This window comes from Pteronotus mesoamericanus, unplaced genomic scaffold (genome assembly GCF_021234165.1).
Source record: "Pteronotus mesoamericanus isolate MK-2021 breed Mesoamerican mustached bat unplaced genomic scaffold, CSHL_Meso_final contig_26, whole genome shotgun sequence".
NCBI lineage: Eukaryota > Metazoa > Chordata > Mammalia > Chiroptera > Mormoopidae > Pteronotus > Pteronotus mesoamericanus.
The window spans coordinates 11,234,481-11,262,081 of NW_026555109.1; the positions used below are offsets into that span (position 1 = coordinate 11,234,481).

The window sequence follows — 27,601 nt, forward strand, 5'->3', positions numbered from 1 at the left end:
TAATAACTATGTGATAGAAAGGATACCATTAAGATAATGAAAATACAGCATACAAAAATGGGAGAAAATATTTGAAAATTGTGTATCTAATGAAGGATTTTTCTGCAGAATATATAACATACTCTTATGACTCAAGAATAGAAAAAGAAATAACCCAATTTAAAATGGGCAAAAAACTTGAAGAGACATTTCTCCAAAGAAGATATACAAATGGCTAATTAAACACACAAAAAAATCCTCCACATCATTAATAATTAATGAAATGCAAATCAAAACTATAATGAGATACCCTTACACCTACTAAGGTGGCTAAAATAAAAAAGTCACACAGTCAGTATTAAGCTTTGGTGGGGATGTGATGAAATTGGAACTCTAATATGCTGTGGATAGCACTATAAAAGGGTGCACCCACCTTGGAAAACAGTTTAGTAGTAAAATTGTAAATATGCAATCATCATATGGCCCAGAAAAATCCATTCCTAGAGAATTTAAAAATTGATATCCAAGAGAATTTAAAACATATGTCCACACAAAAACTTGTGTAACTATTCATAGAAGCACTATTTATAATAGCAAAAAAGTGGAGAACCCAAATACACATCAATTGAAATATACAAATAAAATATGTTATATCCATACAATGGAATATTATTCTACCAGAAAAAGAAAGTATTGGTCTATGCAACAACATGTATGAACCTTAAAAATATTACGCTAAGTAAAAGAAGCCAGACACAAAGGCCACATATGGTATGATTTTCTTTATAAAATGTCTAGAATTGGAAAATCCAAAGAGATATAAATTAGATTAGTGGCCAGAATCATTCAGATTATTCTGTGTTTATTTTCCAAATGACCTAATTGATATTTACATGTCTCCATGCTAGACATTTTGTTTCTATAAAAATAAAGCATGCCCCTCTCTCTTTCCTGATGTGGTTATACTATTCTATAATCTGGACTTCCTATCTCTTTTTCTTGCTCAGCTCAGATGAGTCCCTTATATCCCTAATCAGAATGAGCTATTCTCTCTTCAATGTTTTCATAGCACTGCATAAGACCCCTTTGATTTGGCATAAACAATTGTGTGAAATTTAGTTAAGATTTTCATGTCTTCCCTCCTTCCTCTAAGGTACATAAATTACTTGAGAAAGGGACCTGTGCATTTTCTCTAGTCATCTTATCCAAGTTTGCCTTTTGGGAAAAGAATTTTCACATAATAGCCTTTAAGTAACTATTTATTAAATCGAATATTTGAAGAGTGACATGCTAAAATTAAAATTGAATATACACTGGACCTTAAGAAAAAGACCTACTCACCTTCTCTGTATTTTATGTCTGAGGAGTAGAATCAGTTAGTAGGCATTCAAACTAAAATGAAATGTTTCAAACTAACTGAAACCACGAATTTTCCTGGGGATTCTAATTTCTTCACTGTTATAGTATATGCTTTTGATAGTTGAGAAAACATTTAGTGAATAGCATGTTTTCTGTTTTTCTCTTTTAGCTTAATCTTACCATTTGGTAATGGATTAGATGATAATAATGACTTGGGAATCCAGTTGCAAGCAGCTGTACTTCTTCCCTGGTTCTCGTGTAAACCAGTTTTTGGATGATTTAAGCTGGAGATTCTTCTCTCTGTCCCTGAAGATGTAGAAGGAAAAATAGTATTAGAACCTAATACATTATCTCCTTATATTTTAATTCGATGTGTAAATATAGGAAAATGTCAGAGGAGAGCTAAAGTATTGCTTAAGTGAACTTATTATTAATAAAACACTACCCCTATTGTATCTTAATTGTATACCATATATGTTTTTAAAAAAATTTTTTATCCTCACCCTAGGACATTTTTTTTTTTCGTTGCTTTTAGAGAGAGGAGAAGAGAAAATGGAAGGAAAGGGGGAGAGAGAGAAATGTTGATGCCAGAGAGAAGCATCGATCAGTTGCCTCCTGTACACTCCTGGACCCGGGATTGCACGTGCCCAGACCAGGGGTTGAACCTACAATCTTTTGGTTAATGGACAGTGCTCCAACCAACTGACCCATACTGGCCAAGGCTATGTTATTTTATTAATGAACTGATTAAACAACCATATGTCAGTCAGAGAGGATCCAAAGATAAGTAAGGCTAAGTCTGTGTTCATAGTTTAGTGGAGGAAAATGAAGAAATCTAAAACTTCTGTTGTACCAAATGAGTATGTATGATGTAGTATAACTAATTGGGCATGGGGAAACATATTCCTCCTTCTATCTTTTTTGGTATATATTATTTTCCTTTTATTTTTATACCTGTGGTATCTCCACTTCTAAGATTTGACTCCAGGACATTTTTTTCTCTAATTAATACATGTTTCATGGTGCTCTCATACACAACAATGGCTTTCATAACTCTGATATTATGATTTATAAGAAATATGTACTTGGTCTTTGTTCCCATTTCTGGCACAGAGCTCCTAAAATCCTTGGAACTTCCTAGGTGATGAAACCATAAAGCCTTCTCTTGCTATGTTATTGAGGGGACTTTTAGAAAGCACCTAAGGATGGGGGCTGGTTGCCAGAGGAGCCAACCAGGTGACGGGAAGGTTGGAACTTTCAGTCCTACCCTCTTGATCTCAGGGAGGAGAGAGTGGATGGAGGGTTGAATGCATTGCCAGGATCTCCATAAAAGATTCAAAAAGATGGAGTTCAGAGAGCTTTTGATTTGATGAACATGTTCCTCATAGTGTAGACCCCATAAAATGATAAATGAATTAAGAGAAAAATAAAAAAAGAAGTAATTGGAGACCATAATCCATGTCTGCTCCACCCTGTGTTTTCTCCAGCACCAACAGAAGTCCTGTGAACAGCAGGAGCATTATCAATATCTGTTTAATTAATGAATGATGGTTTTATGGGGACAGGAGGTCAAGACATTTTAAACACCTCCTATATATACTTTAAAAAATTCTATTGTAGACATTACCTAGACTTATCATCCCCAAAGAAAGACTTAGTTTTTCCTCCAAGTCACTTCACTATCCTCCACTCTGCTGCTTCCTCCGTCTCTCTGATCCTGTTGATGACCTCGCCAGACACGCGGGCACTTAGACACCTGGCAGCCAGTCAGTTTCCCCTGTTCTCTTGAGCTGAATCTCTCTTCCCATCCTGGCAATCTCAAAGTTGTTGCTTCCAGAGAACTTATCCAATTTGTCCTGCCCTCTCTGCCAGTACTGTTTCAAGCCTTTATTATCGCTGGCTTGGACTGTTCTAAGAGCTTATAATTTACTTTCTTGCTGTCTGTCTCACCTTCCTCAAACCTGTCCTTCACAGACAGGTTTTGTGATTTGACTCATCTGTTTAAAATCTGCTAGCCACTCTCCATTAGCTTCAACAGAGGTCTTCATTTGCAGGGGGGCGGGTGGTCAGGGACCCCTTTGAAAAGTTATGGACCCTTTCCTGAGAATCCGTGGGACTTTATTGGATTCCAAAGTAAATAAACCTGGCAGAGATGATGAAGCTTTTTATACCATATACAATGTGTCTTGTGATTTGCCCTGTCAATCTCTATAGGTTCAACTCTAAGCACTTCATATCTTCAATGCAAATGTTCCAGAATATCAACTGGCTGATAGCAGTCTCAATGCACCATGCCTTTGCTGGAGGCGCCCCCTCCTGGGAGCCATCTTTTCTCACCTCTTCTATGCTTCCATGGTGTATTGTTTGTAGTTTAGTTTTGCATTGAGTGTGCTGTATTAGAATTGCCTTTTTACCATGCTGGCAAATCACTCTGAAGGCACCGAGAATACTGTATTTGTATGTATACATTGGCATAAAATATGTAGTCTCTCAGTCAGTGGTTGAGGAATGAATGTAGGATGAGCAACCTTTATTTTATGTGCCTCAGATATCTTTCTTTTGCCATACTTCTTGCTGCTGTCTTAAGAACTGTATCACTTTTTGCAACAGTTAATCTTATATATAATTTGGATAAGGTAAAATATACAAATCTTACACTCATTAAATCTTTATGTCTGCCTATATTTGTGTATCCACCATCCAGATCAAAAGATGGAACATTTCTGCTATTCTAGAAAGTTCACACTTGTGCTCTCATTTTAAAACTTCTGTATCATAAATTAGTTTTCCCTGCTCTTGAATTTCATGTAAATGAAAGCATATATTTGACACCCTTAAAATATCCCCCATCAGGTTCATGTGAGACTTTTATTTCAGCAATATTTCTTCACACCCAGTTATACCAACTTTAAACCACTTATTTAATACCTCTATATTGGGATCTAGAGATGTGTATCAACATTCTCTGTGCTCAATAAATGATCCTATATTATTATCAACTTACATGTAATTGCTAGTAGCTAAAATATTTTAAATTTTAAAAAGTCTATTATAGTTGCTGTAGCTTAGTAATTTATTTCATGAGAATCTAGAATTCCATTCTTCTCTACCTCCCTTAAATCCCATATATAAAAATATATCTCTCTTCTCTCTATGAAGTCCTCTTTCCTATCTGCAAATATTTTGTTAAGATTTCCCTTCTCTTTACGTGATTGGTTGACAAATCTCGCACATTGCATCCTCTGCCATGATATATGATCTAGGGTGTAAGAGTAAAACATCAGTGTATTAGCATCATATTAGCATTTTGAGAGGAAGCCCACAAAGGACATAAATAATGGATGCAGCAGGCATTGAAGCAATAAGTCAGTGCAGCTCACCTAAACAAAGAACCAAGGGGTGGAGGACACAGAGGGGAGGCAGTTTACCCACTTTTGTTTCTTGAGTGCTTATTTCCTGCCTCATTTTACCCACCTTCTTATCTTGTGCACCTCTTTTTCCTTAGAAGTCTTTCTATGCATACCTTCCTTTTCTCTCTCCTCTTCCTCTATATTTATGTAATATGTAGAGTGGAGCTTATCAGACAAAGGAGTTTGGGGGTTGAGAAAAGCAGTAAAGAATATGCCAGACAGAAGAAGTAGTGCTAAAGATTGAGGGTCCCTGGCATGGTCAAGAATCAAAAATTAAAAAAAAAAAAAGGCATGACCGTGGAGTAGGAGGTGATATGCCAGTGATTAAGGGTATGGTGGATGCTATGGCTTCAAAGTCTTGGTGAGTCATGTGCTTTTATGGCTGTGTGACCTGGGACGTCTTGATCAGTCTTTGTGCCGCAGTTTATGTATTTGTTAAAAAAATAATAAACTTTTTGGGAATTGTCCTGCCTGGTTTCAAGGACTGTAGCTTCACTAAAAGGCAAGAGGGCCCCAAAGCTGAAGCTGAGCAAGGAGGCCTTGGGAAAATAGGCCACTGAGGAGACAAAACCTGTGGCCCTGGCAGGGGTGCAGCCTCTGCCTCCCTCACATTACCCTGCTTGGTCCCAGAAGATTGCTGGTTAGTCAATGACAGGTAGGACCTCTTGACGGCAGGGGCAGCCTAAGGCAGGCACAGTCGCATAAGGGCCATCAGGGAAGGACTTGAGGGACACAGAGAAGGGGCAAAAGACCCTCACCCTTCAGCTTTGTCATGGCCAGAGTCCTCATTCTACCTGAAGTCTCCTTATCTCTGAACTGCTCTACTCTGCCTACCTGGCTCAGGCTTGAAACAATACTAAAGGCAGGTATAGCCCTAAAGTGGATCAGACGGTTCCTGGGGACAATTAGGCCTGGAAAAGAAATGCATTAAATCCTATGAAACTTACTTTGCTGAGAATGCCCTTGAGTTAATGAGTACTGATTGTTTGGGGTTGAGCATAGAATGTGATCAGTTTCCCAGATTTCAGGGCTGAATGCACGCCACCCTGTCTACCAGACCCTGACCTGAGGCAAATCTCTGTGTTCCTTCAAATGTTATCTATGATCTCTGTTTTCTGTAAACATAGTCTTTCACATTGATTGATGAGCTTTGTGTGTAGGCTGTATACCCCTGCGCCACTTCAAGAGAAGGGCTCAGAGCATTCTCCATGGATGGAATTGCCACCCCCTTTTCCTGGCAGACTGAGAAGTGTCTGGAGTGACTTATTTTATTTTTGCCATCCACAGCGACCGAGGGAGACTCTGCGTGGGACGTGGTACCCCGCTTATCTGGCACCCAACATGGGCCCCCCCGCATGATCTAGTGCCCAAACAGGGACCCCCCTTACCTACTACATACGTTTACTATGAAAATTAAATGACTTGATACCTCTAAGTAATTAGAATTATGCTGGGCACATAATAAGCACTTTTTAATTGTTTGCTATATAAAATCAAGCCTTAAGAAAAATTTAAAGTCACTTCTTATAATTGTTCATGTAGAAGTTTATTTTTAATTTAAATTTTTTTTCAACTAATGTAGATATTCTGGAAGTGCTAAAGAGAACAACAATACATATATTTATTTTTTGACTACCTGTATTTTAGGACTATTTCAATGTTTGAGACTGAGGCCATACCAAAGAAAAGAGGAAGGAGTGCCAAAATATATTGGGTGGCCAAAAGGTCTGTTTAGCTTTTTCTGTAAAATAAAAAACACATTTTTCATTTTCACCAATAACTTTATTGCTTTGAATATTTTGAGTGTGTTGGCTGTCTCCCACTATTGGCTTTCTAGTGGGTAGAGGCCAGGGGTGCTGCTAAAATCTTCCGATGTATAAGACAGTCCTCACAGAGAAGAATTATTTGGCCACAATGTCAGTAGTACCAACAAACTTCACAAATGACTTTTGACATATTCAATAAGTCACAGCACCTTCTCCATACATTGCCCATTACACACACCTTTTTTTTTCTTTGCATTTCAGTTGTATTTTTACCTTTCTTGAAATAATAAAGCATAATATGCCAAAAATGTTGCATATTTTCTTCCTTCATCAATACTAAAATGCACAAAAATTTACCAATTTTGATAAGTTTTTTAAAATGCACACTGATATGACAGCTGTCACAATACAATCTAATAAAATTGTTTTGAATGAAGCCATTGTAGAACTATTGTTTGGTTAAAACTAAACCAATCCTAAGGAAGATTATTTCAAGTGACTTTGTCTGGTATCGTAACTTATTTTTTTCTGATGCCAGTACTGTGTCCAAAGCTTTTGGAATTTGGGCTTCCAGAGAAGAGATACATCTATGATTGGCGACATGAGATAAATGAAAGAAACAGCACCTTAGATCATATCAAGTCTCTCCTTGTGAGGACACTGGGGAAAGGGCTGCTGAAGAGTCTGAAGAGAGAAGCATGTAAAGAAGGGAACAGAAATACAGGGAGGGGGTTTTCACATAGGCATTGGAGGAACTTATATTTTGCTTGGAGAAGGACATGCTCTCTGCTTTTCTTACTTATTATTGTCTTTGTTCTGGCCACCAGAGCAATTCATTCTGCTCTGGATTTTCCCATGGCTTCCCAACCACACTGACATTCTTACTGCTTTCTGCTCTGATCACTTCCTGCAATCAAACAAGCATTCATGAGTTTCAAATCATCTCCCTGTCTGGCATTCAAATTTCCCATCTCTTTATGATTCATGAGAAGAAATAAAACCACCTCCCTCCTTGCCCCCACTCTAGCCTCTGATGACTTCTCTAGATTCACCTCTCACCTGGCCATTACATATACTTCTCCTTTAGCTATATGGAACTTTAAAAAAGAAATCTGAGCATGTCATAAACATCCCCACATCCCCTCTGACCATTTTCTTTACTTGATTTCTTTCTATTCACATGCAGTTGTCTGCTTAGGTATCACTTCTTCAGGAACATGCTCCAAATCATTAAGCTTTGGTTGTCTGCCCCATAATACCATGCATATAATACCATGCCTAGTTTTTCAATAGTTGATATTACCTGGTCTATAATCTTTATTGACTCCATATGGCAGTGTATAGTCTGACTCATAGCTGTTCAATGCGCAAAGCACAACTATTTCCAGGATTAATAGAATTCTCTGGAGTTATGTTTTTAATTCCTGGCCCATAGTACATGGAGTAAATATTTACTGTGAATGGGTTTTGTAATTCATTGATACAGGCAAAGCTCTACCAAAGGTTGGTGATGTGTTAGGGAAAGTCACATAATTGTTCTTACTAATATAATGATAGCATTAGTTCAATAAAGCATTATGAGTGCATAAAATGTTTTGATAATAATGGTTGGAAATACACTTGTTGAGTACCTAGTCTGTGAAAAGAATCCTGTGCAGTAGGTGTTACTGTCTCCATTTTTTATCTGAGGAATTTCAACCTCAAACAGGTAGCCTGTCCTTCAGGAGTGCCAGGGGTGCAATTACTATCCAAGCATGTTCACTGATGTGAACATAAAGAATTGTGACCCACTGGAGGGGCCTTGGTGATGGAAATGTTGTGCCATTCTTCTAGGGTTTCATTAGCCTCCCCTAATATAGGCAGAATGTACTTGTGATTATTGATCTGCTTCATTCTGAGAAATCCCTCCAATCACCCACATGAGTGTTAAGGAAAAGGAAAGGTAAAGGTAGATATAGGAAGAAAAGAGGGGAGAAGAGGACTGAAGAGTAAAGGAGAGAAAGCTTCTGGTAGGAAACATGAGGTAATGGCTCATAGATCAGAAACAGATTGTTTTCTACTCACAGAGCATCCCAGCACTGGGATTCCTGAGCCCCAACCCTCACAGTACGATGCAGTGACACAGCCTGATCTTACCCTATATGTGCTATGGGCTGTGGCACAGGAGAGGAATCACAGAATTAGAAAACTAAGCCCTTATATGCTTTTTGGCACATCTTTCTATTTTTTGAAAGAGAGAATGAATGTAAACAAATCCTCTTCATAGAGAAGAAGAGGAAGTTGCCAGCTTCATCACTTTGAAATATAAACAAATGAGCCTTGGGTGGAAATTCTCTGAGTCTCTCTAGAGCTATATCACTGTCTCTAAGTTGAGAAGAGTTTATAGGTTAAATGGGTTCCAGATGAATATAAAAAAATACATGGAAATTGAATAAGTAACATATATATATAAAAATATATATCTAAAATAAGTGCATGGGTGCTTAAATTGTAGATAAGTACATGATTCAACTAAAAGGTCATATTTTAAAGGACCATATTAATTGTGAAAGTTGAAGGAGTAGCTCCAATTTAACTATTTCAGAATTCCTTTCATCCTTTTTAAAAATATCAAGATTATCTTTTAGGGTAGGCCATTAAGATACTTCAGATACTGCCTTCTGGGTGACAGTTGTATATAGATCTGCCCAAGAATTTGAGCCTTATTTCTCAACTCTCTCTCTTAGGTCATCACTGATCTCTATAGTAATCTTCATCATCCGTAAAAGTTCATTCATTTGATTATCTCCCTGGTTACATAAATCTGTTAACTCCCTCAAATGGATTGAAGAACAAGGCAGACCATACTTAATTTATGGTTTGCATACATGCATCATATTACACACATGCACATAAACCTAAGTACAGTCATAAAAACATAAACTAATACTGTCCATTTTTATTTACACCAAAGATATCCAACCTCTTGTTTGAGCTCAAACTTTGGTGAGGTAAACCAATATCTACAAATGGACAAGTGTCATCCTAGAAAGTTTTAACACATATGCTGGAGATATTTCAAAATGGTATTAATATTCAAGTGAATAAATTTGAAAATGTTTTACAAATTTTCTTTCCTAGATACTTAATTTAATTGATACTCATTAGAATTCAGGGCATTTCATTTTGATTAGGGAGAAAAGAATCACAAAAGGAATGTGGTTAACCAGATGACAATTAGGGCATTTCTTATTGTGTGTATAGATATATATCCATGTCAGTGCACATATATATGTTATTATATTACACTATACTGCATTATATAAAGAGAAATTTTCAGTCTTTTTTGGAGTAATTTTAAAATTGTGTTCTTCTTTAACTTTACATTACTGTTGTATAAAAATATCAGTATAAATGCTGATAAGTAATTTCCAGCCCTTACAGTATATATTTACACTTAGGCACTGAAGCCATGCTGAGCCGAGTTAGCATCCTCACTGCTCTGCTGACACAGAGAGATCAATTCATTTTTCTATTCAGCAATGCAGATCTACATTACAGTTTTCTTTTCTGTTCACCCCACAATTGCCTGCAACTAAATTAAATGTCTACTTGTTCTGGCAGGAGACTTGTGAGGTTGCTTGAAGGTTAGGAGTCCTGAATCTGATCATCAGTGGTTTAATAGGCTGGCTGAAATGATCAGTCCCAACAATTGGCAAACTGTGGAAGAAGCCATGATCGGAAAGGGAGGGATCTGATCAATCAGGCAAGGCAGGCTAGATCCTGGTCCTGAGGCACCTGGGGATGACAGTAAGACTGATTTTCTAGCAAGAACTGGATTTATTTATGCTCTTTTCTTGTTGACAGCTTACATCTTTCCCTCTTTGCAGCCTTCAGAAAAAGACCCCATACGCCTTATAGGGCCTTAAGTTATTAAACCAGAGACTTGTTCCCAGGAGGGAAGGGCTTGACTTCATTTACCCAGAAGCAATCAACATTTGTGACAAGTTATATCATGGATTTAATTCACATTTTGTGTGGGTCACCTGTGTGTCAAAGTCCCCAACTTGTGTGTGATTTGCTTGATCAAAGTGTAATATTTATAAGCCCCAACCTATTCCCAGAGCAGAGGCAAAGGTGCTTGTGAAACAGAGCTTGAATTTGCATTATAAACAATTTGTGCATGTGATTTATTGCCTCATTGGAATTTTTATATAAGTAACTTATGTGTATATACCCTATCCAGACTAGTATTTGTAAACTTGAATTTTATTTATTTTTTACATTTTATTCTTTTTTACTTTTTCCTTTTTAAAATATATTTTATTATGCTATTACAGTTGTCCCATTTTTTTATCTTGTTTATTCCCTTCTGCCCTGCAGTGCCTCCTCCCACCAGCATTCTCCCTTCCTCCTCAGTTCATGTCCATGGGTCATACATGTAAGTTCTTTGGCTTCTCCATTACCTATACTATTTTTAACCTCCCCCCACCTGCTTTGTACCTACCATTTATGTTTCTTATTCCCTGTACCTTTTCCCCCATTTTCCCCCATCCCCCTTCCTGGGGATAACCCTCCATGTGATCTCCATTTCTGCAATTCTGTTCCTATTCTAGTTGTTTGCTTAGTTTGTTTTTATTTTTGTTTTTTTTTTTTAGGTTCAGTTGTTGATAGTTGTGAGTTTGTTCTCATTTTACAGTTCATATGTTTGATCATCTTTTCTTATATAAGTCCCTTTAACATTTCATATAATAAAAGCTTGGTGATGATGAACTCCTTTAACTTTACCTTATCTGAGAAGCACTTTATCTGCCCTTCCATTCTAAATGATAGCTTTGCTGGACAGAGGAATCTTGGATGTAGGTCCTTGTCTTTCATGACTTTGAATACTTTTTTCCAGTCCCTTTTTGCCTGTAAGGTCTCTTTTGAGAAACCAGCTGATAGTCTTATGGGAACTCCTTTGTAGGTAACTGTCTCCTTTTCTCTTGCTGCTTTTAGGATTCTTTCTTTATCTTTAATCTTGGGTAATGTAATTATGATGTGCCTTGATGTGTGCTTCCTTGAGTCCAACTTCTTTGGGACTCTCTCAGCTTCCAGGACTTCCTGGAAGTCTGTTCCTTTACCAGATTGGGGAAGTTCTCCATTATTTTTTCAAATAAGTTTTCAATTTCTTGTTCTTCCTCTTCTCCTTCTGGCACTCCTATGACTCGGATGTTGGATCCTTTAAAGTTGTCCCACAGGTTCCTAAGCTTCTCCTCATTTTTTTGAATTCTTGTTTCTTCATTCTGTTCTTGTTGAATGTTTATTTTTTCCTTCTGCTCCAAATTGTTGATTTGAATCCCGGGTTCCTTCTTTTTACTGTTGGTCCCTTGCATATTTTTCTTTATTTCTCTTTTCATAGCCTTTACTTTGTCCTCTCTTTTCAATCATACTCTACCATTTCTGTGAGCATCCTGATTACCAGTGTTTTGAACTGTGCATCTGATAGGTTGGCTATCTCTTCATTGCTTCATTCTATTTTTGGAGCTTTGATCTGTTCTTCCACTTGGGCCATATTTCTTTGTTTCAGCACTCCTGTTATACATTGTAAGGGGCAGAATCTTAAGTATTCACCAGGATGGGGCAACCCATGCTGCATTACAGCACTGTATGAAGGAGAGGGGTCTGAGAGGGAACAGTGCTGCTTGCTGGCATCTCCCCCCTCTTTCAGCCACTTCCCCCACTACCCACAAGCAAATTGGCCCCTTTTGTTGCTGATTTCTGGGTGAGTGGGTTTGTGTATGTTCTAGAACTCTGTGGGTCTCTCCAGTGGACTCTCATGTGAGGCTGGGAGTTTCTCCCACTGCTTCAACCCCCACAGGTTTTACAGCCACAGGCTTTGAAAAGGCTTTCTTTTCTTGCACTGGAACCACGCTGGATTTTGCTGTCTGTCTTCCTCTCTGGTTGTTCCTCCTGGTTTATCCACATGCAAATGTGGGACTGCTGGTCCTTCACCTTCCACCTTGCCATTCTTCCTTTCCACCCCTTCCGCCCATCTCAGGCCCTCCTACCAGTCTGGAAAAATGTTTCTTCTTTAACTCCTTGCTTGTTGGACTTCCATACAGTTTGTTTTTTTGGCAGTTCTGGTTATTTTTTGTTTTTAAATTTCTTGTTGTCCTTTTGGTTGTGTGAGGAGACAAAGTATATCTACCTACACTTCCATCTTGGCCAGTAAGCTTGAATTTTAATTTCATCATTTAATAAAGTATGAAAAATGCAGATTAGATTTAGTTATTATGAAAAACTTGACATAAATAGTAGATTCCTCCAAATAACAGTCTAAATGGAGTTGTATCTAACCTGTGATTTTTCACTAGAAAAACTATTTGAAGCCATGTATTACACATATCCCACTTAAGCAGTTGTATAACTTTTAAATGATTGTCACTAGATTCATTTTAGTTTTTTTTTTTTTGGATGCAAAATAATTAAGCCTTATTTGAAGAAATCTGGTGTTTCATGATGCCAACATTTAAAAGAAGAATAATTACTTGTTTTTTATTAGAAATACTATTTGACATATAAAAGAAATAAAGGAATTTCCTTATTGTTACAAATTGCACTTGGTGAGAATAATTTTTTTATTGTAATAATTCTGAAAGAAAATAAAATACTTGTGCTTTATTGATGTGTAAGTTTTGTAGCAATTAAAAACAACCCCTTCTTTCAACTGCTTGATTTTATTTTGTACGTGATCATGTTATGCAAAATACATAAATTATTAATAGTATATAATGCACTCTAGGTCTTTCATTGCTACCATCATTAATGTCTCTGATGTTATAGGTAACATTTCAAAGAACGTTGGAATGATCATGTAATGTCCTAACACTGAGTTGAGTTTTGTTGGGATGGGCAGAGATCAAGAAATTTTAATTAATTTTAAGTTAACATGATTTTTATATTTTATAAAGACAGTGAAGTTAATAGAGCCAAAATTATTTTCCACTTGTATTAATGCCTGAATTTTAAAAGAATTTTTTTTGATAATGATAAAAATATAAAGATGTATTTCTATGTGGTTAAACATAGTTTCACCAGTGGTTTGAGCATGAATATGTGGTTTCCAGAGACAAAAAGATGAGAGTACTTTTAATCTGGGGAATTATATGTATATACAGTTCATATATGTGAAGCAGATTCTAAGTACTTTCATGTTGCTAAGAATAATTTTTTTTTTTTGGATAGCTTCCTTTAGCTACCATCAGTTGTTTTAGAATTCTGTGTTTCCTGTTTTGTAATTTCTAGCACACTTAAATGTGCTAGCTTCATTAATTGTATATATTTCACCAGACTGTAAGCAATTTGAAGGCAGGAATGAAGTCATCCTTCTCAATGTATGTCAGATAACAAAAATAATGACTTGTCAACTACATATGGAATAAATGAGTAAATGAATAATAAATACATTTGGTAATGAGCCCCTGGAGTGTAGGGATAGATATTACTGCTCACAGAAGAGTTGGCCAGAGTTCTTACAAGAGCGGGGTTTAATTATATAATAACATTTTTAGGGTGCAAATCAATTATATATTTTTTTAAATTTTATTTTTATTTTTTCAAATACATTTGTCTGTGCCTACCCCCCACCACTTTCCCTTGCCCCCTCCCTCCGTCCCTCCCTCAGCTCTTCCCCTTTGGTTTTGCCCATGAGTCCTTGCTATATGTTCCTTGACTTTCCCCTTTCCTTCCTTTTCCCTGCCCCCTCTCCCTCCTTCCCCCTTGTCTCTGTTGATTTCTTTTCCTTTCAGTGTTGCTGGTCTTATTTTCCTTGCATCTTTGTATTGTTGGTTAGGTTCCACTTATAGGTGAGATCATATGGTACTTGTCTTTCCCCCGCTGGCTTATTTCGCTTAGCATGATGCTCTCCAGTTCCATCCATGCTGTTGCGAAGTTTAGTAGTTCTTTATTTCTTTCTGCTGCATAGTATTCCATTGTGTATATGTACCATGATTTTTTGATCCAATCATCTACTGATGGGCATTTAGGTTGCTTCCAACACTTGGCTATTGTAAATTGTGCTGCTATGAACATTGGGGTGCATAGGTTCTTTTGTATTGGCGTTTTGGTGTTCTTAGGGTATGGTCCCAGCAGGGGAATCACTGGATCAAAAGGCAGTTCCATTTTCAGCTTTTTGAGGAAATTCCACACTGCTTTCCACAGTGGCTACACCAGTCTGCATTTCCACCAACAATGTACTAGGGTTCCCTTTTCTCCTATATTGTCAATAACTTCTTTTTTTTTTTCCAAACACATACCATGCTTCTCTGTGTCTCATATAATTTCTTTCTTTCATTCACAGAGTATATAGATGGTGTCATATAACTCATTTGTATTAAAATGTTTATTGAGATAACTATATGAAAGCATTTAATTTGCAGAAAACTAAGAAAATCATGTATTTAAGAAAGGTATGTAAACAACATACCTGTTAGGCTGGTTGGTGATGTGGCTGTGAAAGAACTCACAAAGAGAAGAAAGTGCAGAGAGTGAAGGTTTTATTTTTATTTTCCCAACGGAGGGAAAGGGCTAGGTGCTGAGGTATGCACCAGCACCAGCATCAGCACCAGCACTGAGAGGTGGGGAGGCTTTGAGTTTTTATTGGGTAATGGGCTGGTTGTAGGGCAGGATGTTTCAGTTGGGCTGCAACTTGTTTCGCTGTTACCTTTGGGTGCAGGGTTCTGGTTGTGGACTGGGTTTCATGGGTTCCCAGAGCTTCTGTGCCTTTAGGGCGCTTCCAGTAATTTTCAAGTCCTGAGGATAAAGGCTCATAAAGCAGTTAGGGTCAGTCACGCTTGCAGGTATAGCCAGCTCTGGGAAAGAAGGCCTGAGAAAGTGGCTTTTTTCCTATTAATACCTGTGTATTAAGAGGACCCATACCTAGATTGATTTCCTCAAAGAGACACTGGACAACATTCACAAAAACTCAAAATTACTGTATGCATATATGAAGAATTGGCATTGAGGTAAAAGGAGAGAGCCTTGCTTTCTGGATAACAGGCATACATAGTTGTTTCTTATAGTTTATTAGGGAGCATTTTAAAACATACAAAAACTTAAATAATAGCCTGTGTATCCTATATAAAAAGGCTATGTTTTTGACATAATTTCATTCCTGAAAGGCACTTAAAACAGTGACTTGCATAATACTGACTCTCAATAATTAATTGTGGAGTGAATGAATAAATGAATAATATACATTACCTATGAAGGCTGAAAAAAACCTCATTCTATTTCTTGGAAAACAAGTTGGAATGTCCATTGCAGTCATTTGATGTATAGCTGAATATTTTTTCCTTGTTGATGTTAATAGGGACTTTTTATTGAACACCAATAATATAAGCTAGAGTTTTTATGTGTATCTTTCCAACATTCAGAATAAAGGTTTGGAATTGTACTTCCCATGTGTAGATGAAGAAACTGAGACTCTAAAAGGTTAAAATATCTTGTCCAAAAGTGGTAGAATCTGAGTTCGAATTCAAGCCATCCTGATCCAAACCATGAACTTGTATACATCATACTACTAATGTGGTTAGAATGATTCCTTAGTGAAAATTTGTCATGACCCTTTATTTGTTGCATAGATTTGAAATTTAAAATCATTATGTTTAATAAAGGCACACTCCGAGTTTTGCTTAGTAAGGTAATCTAAGACCTAGGCTTCTACCATAGTACAATGTGCATGTTTAACATGCAGTTCATATATGCCTTTGCACTGCCTTCAGAATCCAAAATACAAATTTTAGACTATGTCAGTTCACTTTCAGAGATCAAAATGTATCAATTTGTGGGAAAAAATGAATTTGCATTTGCAAGTAACTTAAATATGACTTTTTCTTTGGTTAACATTGTTCTTGCATTATGAGTATGATACTTATTTTTATTGCAATAACCCTGGAGGACCATGTATTTCTTTCTTTCTGATTGCAGTTCAGTCAGATTCACTTCACAGTGTTATACAGTGAAATTCATTGCAGTCTGCAGAGGTAGCAGAATCCTAAATTTGTAAAGCTATGCAAACCAAAAGCTTTTTGTGGATAATTTAAGTTTTACATTCTGCACAGAATACCAAAAAGATGTGTTGTGAAATATAATTTCTTCAGATCAAAAGATCCCTGATTCTAAGAGGTGGTTATTTTGAGATCCTGCTATCAATTTCCTCTTCACACACAGCAACTGGTGGCAACTAAAAATAATCAGCTCTGCCACCAGCTAAGAATCTGGTCACATTTGGCTCATGGACAATGTGCACAAATAAGATTTAGGATCCTTCGTAGTTGCTTCCCTCCAGCCCACTCATCATCCAGTTTGCTGCCATTTGAAAGCTATTGAAAAGCCATTAACAGGCAGGACTGGGAGAGCCGCACTGCAGCACACCTCGGTGCCGGCAGAATGTGCCTGCATGTGAGCACCAATTAGAACTGACTATTCCCGGGATTGTGGCACTAGGAGTCCTGTCAATCAAGGGCACTACAATAGCACGTGCAGCAGTGGTGGCTCCAGACCCACGGAGAGGCTTTATCTTAACTCCAGCTGCTGAATGAGAATGAGTTTCAAGCTTTTTGCATGACCATGGAACAGAGCCTTAGTTCAATAATGCATCCTGAGGTAAACTGTTACCTGAGTAAGGGCTCTAAATAATGCATTTCCTGGGATCGACAGTTGTAACAGAAGAGAATGCTGGAACCTGTAGCAAGATTTTTCTCTGAGATGGAAAGATGTCTCACTATCATTTTATCAAGTGCTGTAAGTAAGCCTGATATTTTGCTGATATGGTTTTTTTTAAATATTATTTTATGCAGATGCCAAAATTAAGGCAGGTCTTCTGGTATGCCGCATCCAGGTGAATGACATAGGGCAGTGACTTTGAAAGATGTTTTACATGCTAAATGTGTGTTCTCTTAATTTCAGGTTCTATAATCATGCCATTGTAAGCCAAATGCCAATAGTATAGAAATCTTTAAAACTTTAGCTTTGAAAGATGCATACATTGCTTCTTTAAGAAAGCAATCCATAAAAAGGAATTTTGTAAGAATATTTTTGGGTATCAGCATATATTAATAAAGTATTTGCATAAAAACTTAGTTTATTTATGCATGGCTGAGGCCATTCAATTATTATTTTACTCTCAAGTTTTACTGCTTATGCCTACATCCAATGCTCAACTTGTAAGCTTGATCTTTAGGATTATCCTTGACTATAAACTTTTGTCCTTGCATCATTCACCTTGCAGTGCGCCGGGGCTCGAATGACATCTGTACTCTACCAAAGGTTTTACATTGATGCTAGTGCAGTGAAAAAGAGTTTGTTACTGGCTTTTTCAATGGGTCCATCAAGGGTTTCTTCAATGCCTGAATTCTAACAGGATTTTCTGAGCAAGATAGAAGCAGCATCTAAGCCTTCTCTGGATAGTAATAATGAAGAGGGAGACATATTTACAGCAAAAATGGCTTTCTAGTTATACATTTTTCTCCATTAGCACTTCTGAAAACTTCTGTGCATTTGTGTCATTGTCTTAAAGTTACACATGACATTTGTAGGAAATGGTTTCTTCTTAGGTTGAGGGTTTTGTTGTAAAAGAACATTACAATGTTACATTTAAGTAACAACATTAAGGGAACACATGTTTTGAAAGGATCTTGAGTTTTACTAAAGGAGACTGAAAAAATAATGATAATTGAGGAGGAAAATATTTATCTTCCTTTTTTGAGGGATGTATATAAGAATTAAAACTCTGATTAATGAAAATAAAAATGACTTACTCTTCAGCATACACCAAAGAAGCATGTTTTTGGCTTGCAGAACAATTTTAACTAGAAAGAATTCACTGATCAGCTTGTAAGTTTGAAAAATAGCTCTTTAATTAAGAAAAAGTGGTCACATGCAGCATATTTAGGAATTGTAAGAATAGTCTTGTTTTAACCCCTGAAATCTTGGGGTTATATCTTGGTAAAATATGCATAAGACAGCATTCTTGGCTGGTTTTGCATTGCCCCTCATGTTTTACTGCACAAGCAGAATGTCATTATTTCTCCTTTCTGTGCCTCTGCAGAGGAGATTCCTGAAACCCTCTGCACCATTTCCACAGGGAACCGGGGTACTCATCATACAGAATGAACACATCTGGTAGAAGGCAGCCATGGAACATGGGCAAAAGCACAAGGACAAGATGACTTGAACTTGGGAGAGTCAGTACATATTTGGTCATCAAATATACACAAGGCTGACCTTTTCTGCCTTAAATTATTTTTGTTTCAGCTGAATTATTTGAGTTCAGAATTTCAGAAAATTAAAGGAAATGTCGGTGTCTGGTCAATGGAAGCGTTTGAGATAACACCTGAAATCCAGATGAAATCAAAAATTAATGAATAATGAAATGTTCCAAATACCTGTAAAATATATTCCTGATGAATTTATCAAAGTAGTTAACAACTACTTGCTAAAAATCTAGGTTCTAAGCTCTGTGTTTGGAAGTATGTATAAAGTGGAAAAGAAGCATGAATATTGTTGAATGGTAACTTCTCTGGCAGAATGGTACAATGTGCTAAAGAAGTCAGAAATTATCGTGCATTGTGAGTCACTAGTCAAGGGACATTTCCTGGTCTTGAGCTGAATAGTGAAGAGTGAGTAGACTATAGAAGGAAAAGTGAGGGCATTTCCAGAATCAGGAGGATTTACTGTTAAGGATCATAATCCACAGTTTAATCATAGTTCCTGATGCATAAGATGTTCCCATAGTGTATTCCTGTGCCCCTCATATTGTGTTGTTCTGTTGGCAAGGTCAATGGCCTACATTCTTTGCATCCGGTCCTCACTCGCATGTGCTTTCTTTCTTCCACATGCCTGTCTTTTCATTATGACCCTAATTTATCACTGCACCACTTCCAATTCCAAGCCGGGCAGTGATGCAGGAAGTAGTCAGATTCCAGAGCAGGAGCACAAGCTGGAAATGTGCAACAGAATCCTAGGGAGGGAGCCTTATGGCAGAATGTTGGGAGGCCAATAAAGAATGTTTACAAGGAACTTCTAGTGATCTAGGGAAGTACTCATTATTTACTTTTAAAGTATGTATATACCGAAAGATCTAAACTCAAATTCCAATATTAGTTAATTGTACCTTATGGAATATTAGTTATTATAATGACATGTAACACAATTATATTAACTTAATTATATATGGAAAGTAGAAGTATTCATATATTAGTTATGATTAAACACTTAATATAATTATTTCTATAATTAATTATAATTGTGGAATTATCAGTTACTTTTATAAACTCTCCTGTATTTTCAAAATTGTTTACAATAGGCATGTTTTACTTTTATAATCAGAAAAAAAACTGAAAGTGTAAGAGAATATTCAGATATAGAAATGGCTTAGATTTGTATTACCATCCACATTCCTTTCTGACTCTGAAAACTGGCCTATTTCTGCATGTTTTATATATCTTATACAGATCTGTTAAAAAACTGGAGTATAAAAATTTATTGTGGAAGCAAGATGTAGCAGGAAGTTTAGGAACACCGCTACAAAAAATGCCAATGTATCTCGTATCTCAGGCCAAGAGATATCTTTAGGTGGATCTGTAGTAAGATTGTATCTCTGAGTTGTGCCTGGCAAGAGTGACATGTGAATTTGGCCTGAGGCCTCAGGTGAGGTGCAAGCAGGAAAAGAGAAATGGAATTCAAGGGAGTAATGGGTTCACAAAGTTTTAGTGCCATGTGAAAACTTGGTCTTCTATTTCTGGTTTACTCTTACCAAACTGGAGTAGAAACTTGAGGGCTCCCTGTTAAATTCTCTTTTGTGTGTTGGGAATCAGAGTTGCAACAACTATACCTGGCCTATGTCTCTTCCTGTTTTATTTTTCTCTGATTATCTGGGGTTAGGATAGCACAGTGTATAGTAGGAAGAAGGTTAAAGTTATTTAAAGTGAATGTATTCCAGAACTGCTCATTCTTTCACAGCTAACTAAAGATGAATTGTACCAGAAAGGCCACTATTTTGCATATTAAACAAATTTTACAATACGAAGGTCACCGTATTTTTTTTATTACTCATGCTCATAAATACTACTTCTACTAAAATGTCTTCATTGATCTTTCACAGATTATACACGCTGTCGACTTGTTTAAGACCTCCACTACAGCAAGCCTACCAGCTCAATGAAACACCAACACGTTGGTCCCATGATTGCTGCACTGTCCCTTAACCCACTCTTTGCCCAAACTCTTTGCCCAGATGCATGGTCCCTCATTGAAGCCATTCCACTCCCTTGTCCTCATCTCCCTCTGTTGCATTCAAGGGGCAAATGCCTACTTCAGGTTGAACCCAACTTTCCAGCTTGTCTGCCCTTATACCAAAGCAGTGGAATGATCATTAAAGAAGGGTTCAGAGCAAAAGCAAACTAATTTCACTTTAATTTTAGATAGACAACACTCTCCCTCACTCTTATAATGTTTGCCTAGAAGACTTGATCCTTCATGCCTAGAGAACCCTTAAACCTCCCACCCTGAGAAAATAGAAATCATCAGATAATAACTCCTGTATCTTCCCATGGTTAAATCTACACAGTTGCCAATGTATGAACACCTCTGCCCACTTCCATTCAGTAATCACGAATAGTTCCTCATATTCAAAGCCAGTGTATTCTGCACTCTATCCCCTGTTGCCTCACACCTTCGGTTCTCCCTTTTTTATCCTGCACCATCATTCTCTTCTCTATTGCACCATTTCCATCAACATAAATACGTAGCCTAATATATCCATCTTCACATAATCAGTCTCCCTTGACCTCATAGTTCTCTCTGGCCATCACCCTATTTCCTTGTTTTCATGATCTCACCTTGGAAAATTGCCTAGATGTACAAATGGTCTCTGATCCTCATTTCCTTACTTACTCTTCAAAATGCTGCCCCATTCGCCATTCCACTGAATACACTTAAGTATAAACCACCTTTATGTGGCAAAATCCAATAGACATGAGGCCTTCCTCATGTTAATTTCTCCCTTGACCACTACTTTCTCTTTTACAATTCTTGGGATTTTTCTCCTATTTTACTGGCAACTTATTGTATGCCTCATTGTCAGCTTTCTTTCTTAGAGCATCGCCCTGATACTTCACAAAATTCCTAGTTGACCTCATTTATTTCTGTGGCTTTAAACATCATCTGTATTTCCCTAATAAGTATCTTTAACTCAGATGTCCCCCGCTCTCCTGTAACAACATGGGCATCTTTTGTGGCCAATAAAGATACATAAAATTATTCTTATTTTGATAGCTAAGTAATATAATGTAGCTTTTTTAAGCCATTTTATTTATAAATTCTTTCCTTTTTAATAGGCATTAAAACATTATATTTGGCTTATTTTACTAGAGTATTGATTCACAAAAAGCAGTATTGCTGAATCAAATGGTATGTGTAGTTTTAAGTATTGCAGCAACTGCCAGATTTTTTTCCAATAAGCTGTAGCACTTCAGATTCCCACCATCAGCAGAGAATGCCTATCCCTGCGTCTTTGCCAGGCTGGGATGCAGTCCTTCTTCAAATGTCAGCTGAATGGTTGAAGTATACTTTCTCACAAGGGTTTAATTTTATTTTACTAATAACTAAGGGGATTCCCCATTTTTATTATTCCTATTTATATCTGTCCTCATTTTTTTGCTTACTATTTTTTATTGTTGACACTATTGCAGATGTCCACCGTTCCCTTACCCCCTTTGCCCGCCTCCACCAGCCCACACGCGCCCTCCCCTGGCCTTCACCATACTATTGTCTGCGTCTCTGGGCCTTGTGTGCCTGTTCTTTGGCTAATCTCTTCATCCAGTCACCCCCACCCCCGCCCCTCTGAGATCTGTCAGTCTGTTCCATGTATCCATGGCTCTGGTTCTGTTTTGTCAGTTTATTTTGTTCATTAGGTTCCATGTATAAGTGAGATCTGTCCTCATTTTTATAATGAATTGTTTGTCCTTTAAATCAATTTTATTTACTCTTTTATATTAGGAAGTATAATGCTTCTCTGGATATGTGCTGAAGATAGCTTCCACATTTTTCTTTTGCCTTGTTTTGAGTAATTTTGGCACCTAATTTTCTAATAATTGTATAGAAATGATATTTCTTTTTTCATTTATGGATTTTAGTTTTATTATTGCTCTGGGTTGTCTATTATTCCTAAAGCGAAATGATGAGTCCTTATTGTAAACTTTTATTTTTATATTTTACATTCTAATCCTTGGAAAATTAAGATCTATATATGACGTGAAATGAGGGCTTTTTTTCCCCTCCTTTTTATTTCTATAAGTACCAATCATATACACCAAATGGAAATTCCATATTTGTCACACTTTAAATTCTAAAATTTACTTGCTTCTATTTCTGGTTTCTGTTACATTACAGTGATCTGTTTGTCTAGTTTATGGCCATCCTGTTTTGGTGTCTGTTTCTTTATAGTAAATTCAATATATGATAAGGCAAGTCCCTTCTGATTACTACTTTTCTTAGATACTTGTGTTTCCACCGAAAACTAAAATTAACTAGTATTAAATGAAAAAAAATTTTAATCAGATTTTAAAAAGTATACCCAGAGATTTAAATTTGATAATATATTAGAATAAGATTAGTAGATCAATAGTACCTATAATTCTACTAACTAAATTAGTTTCAATACATAGCACAACTGCTTCAAACTGATACTTATCTCTATAACAGAATTGATAATTAGATGAATAGTTTATATTTATAAGAATTATAAGAATATTTTAATATTTTATTAAAACTTCTATTGAATATTATTAGAATAAAAGAGAAAATAAGTAAAGCTCACATACTAGTTATAAATCTAGGACTCGTAAACCCAGCACAATTAAGAAAAAAATACAAATCATTAAATGTGCTAATGAGTAGTATAGACTACCTTCTTTTTTCTAAATATTTTATTTATTTATTTTTAGAAAGAGGGGAATGGAGGGAGAAAGAGAGGGAGAAAAACGTCTTTGTGCAAGAGAAACATCGACTGATTGCCTTTTGCATGCTGGAGCACAACCCAGGCATATGTCCTGACCAGGAATTGAATCCTCAAGCTTTTGGTTAACAGGCTGGTGGCTCAATCACTGAGCCACAACAGTAAGGCTTGCTTTCTGTCTTTCTGTTACAGCTGTATCTATTCTTCCTGTGTTAACAGTTGTGAAGCAAAGGAACAGAATTGAAGAATATGTATAAAATGATAAAATTATTGTAGTTTATGTCTATTGTTCAATATTTGACTAAATTGTTCTTATAGTTCACTTTTGTACAGACTCTTAGGAATGTCATGGCTACTTTTGTCTTGATGGTCGATCCAAGGATATATCTTTGTGTATTGCTACAGTGTTGACATTGCATTATTAAAGGCTTGTCATTGTATCTGGAGGGTTCCATACCCATGCTCTTACTTGACAGCTGTTATTCTAATGTGATACCCTCTCTTTCTGTAGGTTTTTGGTGAATGAAAGGGGCTCTTTATGCTTTCCATAATTGGCTTACATTTAGTGTCACTTCAGGGACACAAAGATGCCATGATACCTTAACTGAGCTGGATGGATTAAATTGATTTCATTTTCCTTCTGCCTCATTTATTCATTAATTCATATACTTATTGATTAGTTCAAGAAATATTATTGAGCTTGCATTCTTTCCCAAGCACTGGTCCAAGGGCTAAAGATAAGAGGATTATCTTATCTTTAGTCAAATAAACTAACATCCCTCTCACCCCAAAATTCCCATGCCAATGGAGAGACAGAAAGTAAGTAAGTCAACAAGCTGATGTAGATGAAAAAAAAACTTGATAGTAGTTGCTGATGTGAAGAAAATAAGTGTTTAAAAATCTAATGAGTCACCAGAGAGCAAAACAGGGTTGGGGCAATTTTAAAGAGGATGTTTCAAAATATATTTCATTGATTATGCTATTACAGTTGTCCTAATTTTTCCTCCTTTGCCCCCCTCTGCCTGGTACACCCATTCCTTCCAACAATCCCTATCCTTAGTTCATGTCCATGGGTCATGCATATAAGTTATTTGGCTATTCCAATTCCTGTACTGTTCTTAACATCCCTCCTGTCAATTTTGTACCTACCAATTTATACTCCTTAATCCCTACACCTTTTCTCCAATTCTCAGCCTTTTCCCTCCCCACTGATAACCCTCCATATTATATCCATATCTGTGATTCTGTTGCTGTTCTGCTTGGTTGCTTAGTTTGGTTTTTATACTCAGTTATTGATAGTTGTGCATTTGTTGCCCTTTTTATAATGTTCACTGCTTTGATCTTTTTCTTATATATTTCCCTTTAAAATTTCATATAATAATGGCTTGGTAGTGATGAACTCCTTTAGATTTATCTTGTCTGGGAAGCACTTTATCTGCCCTTTGATTCTAAATGATAGCATTGCTGGAAAGAATAATCTAGGTTGTAGGTCCTTGCTTTTCATCACTTTGACTACTTCTTCCAAGCCCCTTCTTGCCTGCAAAGTTTCTTTTCAGAAATCCACTGATAGTCTTATGGGAATTCCTTTATAGGTAACTCTCCACCTTTCTCTTGCTGCTTTTAAGGTTCTCTCTTAATCTTTCACCTTTGGCATTTTAATTATGATGAGTCTTGGTGTGGTCCTCTTTGGGTCCAACTTGTTTGGGACTCTCTGTGCTTCCTAGACTTGGGTGTCAATTTCCTTCACCAAATTAGGGAAGTTTTCTTTCACTATTTTTTAAATAAATTTTCAATTTCTTGCTCTTCCTCTTCTCCTTCTGACACCCCTATGATTAAGCTGTTGTTATGTTTGGAGATGTCCCAGAGTCTCCTTATTCTATTCTCTTAAAAAAAATTTTTTTTCTTCCCGCTGTTCTGATTGAATGCTTTTTTTCCCTTATGTTCCAAGTCATTTATTTGAATCTTGGCTTCATCCCCTCCACTGTTGATTCCCTGTAGATTTTAATGCAACCTTCATTTCTGACTGGGTCTTTTATGCTGATACAGTACCCAGTGATTTCTTTGAACATCCAGATAGCAAGTGTTTTGAACTCTGCACCTGATAGGTTGCTTATCTCCATTTTATTTAGTTCTTTTCCTGGAGTTTTGAGCTATTCTTTCATTTGGGTCATATTTGTTTCTCTCCTCAATTTGGCAGCCTCCTTGTGTTTCTGTGTATTACGTAGATCTATTTTGACTCCCTGTTTTAATAGCATTGCCTATTGCAGAAAAGGCACCTGTAAATTGTGTGGGGCAGAGCTTTACATAGTCACCAGGGCAGGGTGTGGCAACCTGTTTCACTGCTCTGTGGCTCTCTGTGGTGGATGGCTCAGAGAGGAGCCAGTGCCACTCCCTGGGCTCTGGATTTTGCCTGAGAGGAAGCTGTCTCCCTGGCACTAGCCCCCTTGCCGGCCACTTTGTTTTCTCCCCTTCTCCCACTATGCCACTTGTGCCCTTCCAGCTGTTGTCCTCATTCTGAGTCTCAGAGGTGATGGGTCTGCATGAGTCTTAAGTCTGTTAGGGGTCCTGTCAGATAAATGTCTTGAGAATTTTGCAGTTTCTTCCGCCATCCCAACCCTCACTGTTTTTTTGTAGCCAGAAGTTATGGGGTCTTTTATTCCTGGCACTGGAACCCTGGGCTGGGCAATATGGACTGAGGCTGGGGTTGCTTGTTCCTGAGGTGTCTCTCCTGATTTTTATCCAGCACATATGAATGTGGGACCGCCCATTCCACTGCCTCTCTGCACCTCTCTGCATCTCCACGCCTCTGCCCCTCCTGCCTGTCTGGATCAATGTGGCTTCTTCAAATCCTTGGTTATTGGACTTCCACACAGTTTTATTTTCTGATGAATCAGGGTGAAATTTGGTTGGTAGTCTAGTTGTAATTTTTGCTGTATTTGTGTGTGGAGGCAAAGCATGTTTACCCACTCCTCCATCTTGGCCAGAAGTCTCTGATAGTACCTAAATAAGTTTTAACATGATGACTTCTCTTAAGAAGTGACCTCTGAGATTGTAGTGAGGGAGCCAAGATGTGAAGGTCTGTGGGAAGAATGTGCCAAGCAGAGGGAAGAAGTCCAAAGGCCCTGAGACAGGGATGATCATGTTTCATATTATTCACTTAAAGAATCTAGGCTCTCAGAAGTTAACTTTTAAAAGCATCTTATTAATATTTCCAAATTCATATTAAATACTACTTTTTAAAAAATTTTATTTTAATTTATTTTTTCAAATACATTTGTCTCTGCCTACCCCCACCACTTTCCCTTGCCCCCTCCCTCCTTCCCTCACTCAGCTCTTCCCCTTTGGTTTTGTCCATGAGTCCTTGCTATATGTTCCTTGACTTTTTACTTCAATGTTCTTCTTACCCAAACTTGTATTCTACAGCTTCACTTACTTTTACTTCCAAACTTCTTTCAAAAGTTATATGTATGTCCCTTAAATGCCAGTTACTATCCAATGACTACAATTTAGCTCCCACTCTATTATTGTATTGGAATATCAAACTCTATTTTGTTCCCCATTTATCTGAAAATATGGGGGTAGGCAAAAGTAGGTTTATAGCCATGAGTGCACAAAACACAGTTTGTTCTTTTATTATTACTTATTGATTACCATTTTCTTTTCCATAGGAATAATTGTAAACCCACTTTTGCCCACCTCTGTATTTGCATAGTTTAACACAGTGACTCACTGTAACTTGCTATGTCATCCCCTCATCTTCATTTAGCTTTCCTGAAAAATGTGTCCTTATAACTCTTTGACTTATTCTTCTCTTCTAGGTTCCTGGCCTAGTCTTTTTTACACCCATTATTTAAAAATATTTCAATCATTCCCTCATGCCAGACATTACACTATGCACTCAGTTTATATGTAAAAAAAAATATGGTATTTCTTTTCTTCAAGAAATTCACACTCTAGAGGGGATATTGGAAAGTAAATAAACACTTTAGAAGCATTTCTCTAAGTCACTGTTAAGAGTAAAGGCAGGAGTAGGGCACCTAGTTCTATAGTGGGGAAGGTGTGCAAGGAGCTGGGCCAGTCTTCTCAGAGTGAGTGAGAAGGCTTTCAAG

At 37.1% G+C, this 27,601-nt stretch overlaps 1 protein-coding gene across 2 annotated transcripts in view; it reads left to right on the plus strand.

Moving 5' to 3' along the window:
• The window catches only part of MYO16 (myosin XVI), a 590,664-nt gene that overhangs the window by 108,586 nt on the left and 454,477 nt on the right, over positions 1 to 27,601 (plus strand). Inside the window, exon 1 of one of the 2 annotated variants that reach the window (XM_054574387.1) lies at positions 17,229 to 17,278. The exons of the other annotated variant lie outside the window; for it this stretch is intronic. Within the exon in view, the coding sequence (XP_054430362.1) occupies positions 17,251 to 17,278 (28 nt within the window). The 5' untranslated portion in view covers positions 17,229 to 17,250. Of the gene's footprint in view, positions 1 to 17,228; positions 17,279 to 27,601 lie in introns of those variants that run through there. 2 annotated transcript variants of the gene reach the window in all.